Source organism: Oryx dammah, unplaced genomic scaffold (genome assembly GCF_014754425.2).
Source record: "Oryx dammah isolate SB20612 unplaced genomic scaffold, SCBI_Odam_1.1 HiC_scaffold_21, whole genome shotgun sequence".
Lineage (NCBI taxonomy): Eukaryota > Metazoa > Chordata > Mammalia > Artiodactyla > Bovidae > Oryx > Oryx dammah.
In genome coordinates, this window is record NW_024070205.1 from 835,586 (window position 1) to 840,579 (window position 4,994).

Genomic DNA, 4,994 nt, shown 5'->3' on the forward strand with positions numbered 1-4,994 from the left:
GAGTTACGTTTGGGGGGTGTGGTGGGTGTGAGTTGTGTGTGGGGGGGTGTGCGTGTTGCATGTGTGGGGGGGTGTGGGGTGTGTGCGTGTAGTGTGCATGTTGCATGTGTGTGCGTGTGTGCATGTTGTGTTTGGGGAGTGTGGTGTGTGTGCGTGTTGTGTGTGGGTATTATGTTTCGGGGGTGTGTGGTGCGGGTGTGAGTTGTGTGTGCGTGTGTGTTGCATGTGTGTGTGGGTGCGTGTGGTGGGTGTGAGTTGTGTGCCTGTTGTGTGTGTGGGTGTGTGTGCGTGTTGTGTGTCGTGTCGTGTGTGGGTGTGTGTTACGTTTGGGGGTGTGTGTGTGTGCGTGTTGTGTGCGTGAGTTGTGTATGCATGTTGCATGTGTGCGTGTTGTGTGTGCATGTTGTGCGTGCGTTTTGTGTGGGTGTGCGCATGTGTGTGTGTGTAGTGTGCTGTGTGGGTGTGAGTGTGTGCGTGTGGTGTGGGGGTGTGTGGTGTGGGTGTGAGTTGTGTGTGCGTGTTGTGTGTGCGTGGTGTGTGTGCGTGTCGTGTGTGGGTGTGTGTTTGGGGGGTGTGGTGACTGTGCATTCGTCTCTCTGCCATGCCATGTTTCAGGGGGCCCCGGCCCCGCCGCGGGGATTCTGTGAAACCGGGAGGGGCGGTGAAGTGCGTCTCAGTCGTGTCGGGACCCGTGTGCAGGGCCTGCTATGTGACCGCCTGGAGCCCCGCCGCCTTGTGGGCTGCCGGTGGGGGCTGGACGAGACGAGCCCTCTGGCCCTGAGACCTCCAGTAACAACCGTGTTCCTTCCCTCCTTTTGCACCGACAGAAGCAAGACAAGGCCCCTGACCGGTCGTCGGCACTGGAGACGGAGAAGCGGGTGCGTGCGCGTCGGGGTCGGGGCTTCCGCGCGGCCGTCCCAGGGGCTGCCGTTCTCTCTGCCTCCGGGTGGCAGTTTGGTTGCTAGTCCCGGGACGGCCTCTGAGCTCGGGGCAGGGGTCCAGGGGGCCGCTGGCATCGCTGGGGCAGGTGGAGCTGTGCAGACTCAGCTGCCCGCAGAGTGCTTCCCCAGCGCACGCGCCCTCCTGCCCTGCTGAGCAGAAGGGGCGCTTTCGGCAGCACCCTGGATTGAGGTCTGAGGACCGAACGTGAGCGGACAGCCTGCTCATTCTAACCGAGGGGAGGGGGCTTCTCAGTCAGCTGCTGACTCCTCCCAAGCACACTCAGGCTCTATCTGGGGGTCGACTTTCTCGGGTTGGGAGAAGTCAGGTGTACTGATGAACTCCAATGTCGCCTGTCTGGCCTGGAGTATAAAATACGTTCTCATCTCTCTTGTTACCATGTTTAATTTGGAAAGCAGCTCAGTTTTACATTCGATTCCCACGGCATGGGATTCTGGCTGAGCGGGGCCGGGGTGACGGCTTCTTGACTGCCTTGGAGTCCGTCAGTATTCAGCGTCTTGCTCTGTTGAACAGGAGAGGCGGGCCCTGGAGCGGAAGATGTCGGAGATGGAAGAGGAGATGAAGGTATGGAGAGGCGTCGGCCGCGGGGGCTCGTGAGGGGCGTGCACAGTGTGGGTGAGGGGAGCCTGGGCTCGACCCTCAGCCCCTTGGAACGGACGTGGCCTTTGGACCAAGGGGACGTCTAACTGGCTGGGGCAAACCTGAGCTGAACCTGGAGGGTTTCCTCTGAGGGCTTCCCCCAAGGGGCTGGATGAGAGGACAAAGTCGGGCTTCCAGCCCCAGCCCTGAGGACAGGTCGCAGGTGGGGCTGCTCCAGGGTCTAGGGACCTGCAGCAACCATCCCCACCATCAGCCCTCAGGCCCTGGGAGTGGCACTCATGGGCACAGGATGGGGCAGGGCAGGGCGGCGTCAGATCTGAGCGTTGGGGCGATAGGGGGCTGCACACTTGGGTGTGAAACACACTTGAGCGAAACACACTCGGGCTTTCTCCCTGGGAGCCAGAGGCACCGGGCTGTGAGCTGAGCCCTTTGAGGGAGACCGTTGCTTGTTCCCATGGCCTAAAAAGGTTGTTCACTGAAGAAGGTTGCCCAGGGCCTGACAATGTCAACACTGACATGTGGTCCAGCGCCAGGCGCCGCATCCGTCTGCGCACTCCAGCACGGGAGGCACACGCGCGGCAGGCTCGGCGTCCCAGGGTGGACGGGCCACGCTGGCGGGCAGTTTTCGGCAGGGCCCCCCTGTCTGCAGCAGGGCCGACTCTCCCGAGGGTGTGGGCCCCCCGCTCCCCAGCTGCTGGCTTCTCTGGACGCGCCGCCCGGCGCTCCGAGCATGCCCCCCACACGGGGTCCGCAGGGTGGGCCTGGGTTCCTCGGGGCTCCTCTGGTTTTGCCGCTCTTGAGCTACACACTGCTGTCAGGGTTAGTGCTCCTTAGGAAACGGGCCAGCCCCGAGGAGAGCACGGACACAGCGCGAGCTGGGACCCTGCAAGCAGGGCCCCCAGGAGCCCGGGCCTCATCGGTTCCAGGCCAGGCTGCCGTCTGGTCCGCTTGGCCTGCATGGGGGGTGCACGCTCGTCCGGAGGGGAGCCGCCGGGCCCGCTCCCGCCCGTGAGGGAGCCCTCAGGCCCCAGCTCAGGCAGGTGGCCCTGTCCCCTCCTCTTGGCCTGCGGTTCCCTCAGCGGGGTCGCAAGGCCTTCTCCTCTGCGTCGAGGTCAGCACACAGGGCGGTGCCCCACGAGGCCCAGGTTCTGTGCCGGCCCAGCTGGAACCGGGTGGGGCCTGTGCGTGTCTGCGCCCCGGGCAGCAGGCATGCTGATTGGAACCTGGCTTTTCCTGCGGCCACCCTGCTCTCCCCAGCCAGCCGCAGACCCCAGTCACACCTGCGCCCAGGGGACTGTTCCATGTACACAGAAGCTCAGGCCCGCATGGGAGGTCCTGCAGCCCATCCATGTGGACACTGCTCTTAAAGTTTTGTTTTCCTGCTCTGGAAGCGTCCCTGGCTTACCCTGGCCCCCTGCTCGGCTGCTCCCTGCCTGCCCGGCTGCTCCCTGCCTGCCCGGCTGCTCCCTGCCTGCCCGGCTGCTCCCTGCCGCGCCTCTTCTCAGTCCTGCCCCTTCGGACCGCCCTGCCCCCACAGTCACATTCTTTCCCTCGACGCCTGTGCTCCCAGGTTCTGAGAGTTGTTCTCCTAGTTGAACACCACTCTAGGAGGCAAGGGCCATTTCATGGAGGGACCTTGATTGCTGAAAGCGCTGGTCCCATCAGCCCCAGGGAAGGGGCAGCGCTGTGGACTGTCCACGGCTCCTTGTGCCTGGCCCCACGCGCTACACCATGACCGCACTCACCCTCTGGCTGAGAGGACCCCCTGGCCCGGCCCTTCTGGGCTCCTGGGAGCCGTGGGCCACCCTCCCGCCTCCCGGGGGCGAGTCTCCGTCTGTGGGTCAAGGGTCAGCCGTTTGTCTGCGTGTGTTTCCTTTTCACCATCTCCCCTTCGTGCTGCTTCTCGCTTTCTTCTTTCTCTCCTGGAAACTGCAGCCCTCCTCACCTTCCATTTCTGCCCTTCCCCTCTGCGTGGGCGGAAGAGACCTTCCTCTGGTGCATGGCGACCTGTCTGTAGTCACGTAACCCGCAGGTCATCGTCTTCGTCTGTGGAGTCCATTCTCTCCCTCCCAGAGCTGATGGTCCCAGCTTCAGGCTCAGAGGCCTGGCGGGAAGGATTGGGCCAGGCAGGAGCCTGTTTATTGCTGGCTGTAGTCCTTCACGGGATAGCCCTGCACGCGCTCCCCTGCTCCCATCTGCCACGCTGTGGGGTGACCGCTGGACGGGCCTGGCGCCGGCCACTCGTCCGTTTTCTGAGATGAGGCCCTGGCCTCAGGCACAGCCATGCTCCCAGCCCTCCCCGGGGCAGGGAGCAGGTCTCCACCCTGGCTTCCAGGCAGCAGAGCAGGCCTTGCTGGGGCCCCGTGTCCAGGGGAGGTCGGGCTGCCACAGGTGCGCCTCCCACAGGCTTCGCTCCATTGAAAATGAAACATAAGTGAGATAGTAAAGATTCAGAGAGGAGACGAACGGGGAGCCAAGTTCAGGGCAGGATGTGAGGAGGGGGGAGCAGGGCAGCCCCAGACACCAGCCCCAGACTCACCTCTGCTACAGCCAGCCCCCAGCCCCAGCTGCCCACCCGCCACCTTCCGCCTCGCCTTTCCTTCCTTGCATGCAGACTGAACGCAGAAACAGAAAGCCATGTGACTTCTCTGTCCCACTTTTCTCTTCTCTGGCCTGTCCTGTCTGTCTGTCCATCCTTGTCTCACTCTCTGCAGAACCTTCACCAGCTAAAACAGATTCAGACCTTGAAGCATGTGAACGAGCAGCTGCAGGCTGAGAACCGGGCTCTGACCCGGGTTGTGGCCAGACTCTCGGAGGCCGTCGAGGGCTCGGACCCCCAGGGGCTCTAGTCCTCCCCTCCGCCACTCCAGGCACGTTCCCTCTGTTGTTGGCCTCGGGCTCTGCACTCGCCCCCAGAGCCTACATGTGTGGGGTCCATGCAGGTTGGTGGTCTGCAGGCGCAGGGCAGGGGCCTGGCTTGGGCTCTGTTGAGACCCTTCCCTCAAGGTGGCTGCGTAGGTCCTGGCCTGTGTGTGAACGCCACGCGTTTCCAGGGGAGGACGGGCTCTCGGTCAGCTGTGACCCCAGTGCAGCCTGGAGCAGTCAGGTTGGGCCTGGGGTGCTGTGACCAAGGGCAGGGGGTGCGGGCTCCAGACACCCAGGGGCTGGGTCCCATGTGCTGCTCAGCCTCCGAGTCTGAGCTCCGGGGTGTCTAGAGCTCCCCGCTTGTTCTGTGTGCAGCCAGGCGAGAACCAGGCCCTGGGCCCTGCCCAGAGCGAGCGCTGGGCAGGGGCTCTGAGCCTGCTCCTCTCCACCACCTCCCGCGCTGGGTCTTGCCTTCTTTTCCCAACTCGGGGGCCGTGCCCTCCTGCCTGTCAAAGGTCTGGGTCTGGGGCAGGGCCCTTCCCATGGCCAGGCCCTCCCTGACGGGGCCA

General features: G+C 63.9%; 2 protein-coding genes across 2 annotated transcripts in view; one reads left to right on the forward strand and one right to left on the reverse strand.

Moving 5' to 3' along the window:
* PPP1R12B (protein phosphatase 1 regulatory subunit 12B) overlaps nucleotides 1-4,988 on the forward strand; it is a 165,287-nt gene extending 160,299 nt beyond the window's left edge. Inside the window, exons 21-23 of the mRNA XM_040263204.1 lie at nucleotides 828-878; nucleotides 1,474-1,524; nucleotides 4,275-4,988. Of these exons, the coding sequence (XP_040119138.1) occupies nucleotides 828-878; nucleotides 1,474-1,524; nucleotides 4,275-4,409 (237 nt within the window). The 3' untranslated portion in view covers nucleotides 4,410-4,988. The remainder of the gene's footprint in view (nucleotides 1-827; nucleotides 879-1,473; nucleotides 1,525-4,274) is intronic.
* The window catches only part of SYT2 (synaptotagmin 2), an 18,254-nt gene continuing 17,922 nt past the window's right edge, over nucleotides 4,663-4,994 (reverse strand). The window contains exon 6 of the mRNA XM_040263771.1: nucleotides 4,663-4,681. Coding sequence (XP_040119705.1) covers nucleotides 4,663-4,681 — 19 coding nt within the window. The remainder of the gene's footprint in view (nucleotides 4,682-4,994) is intronic.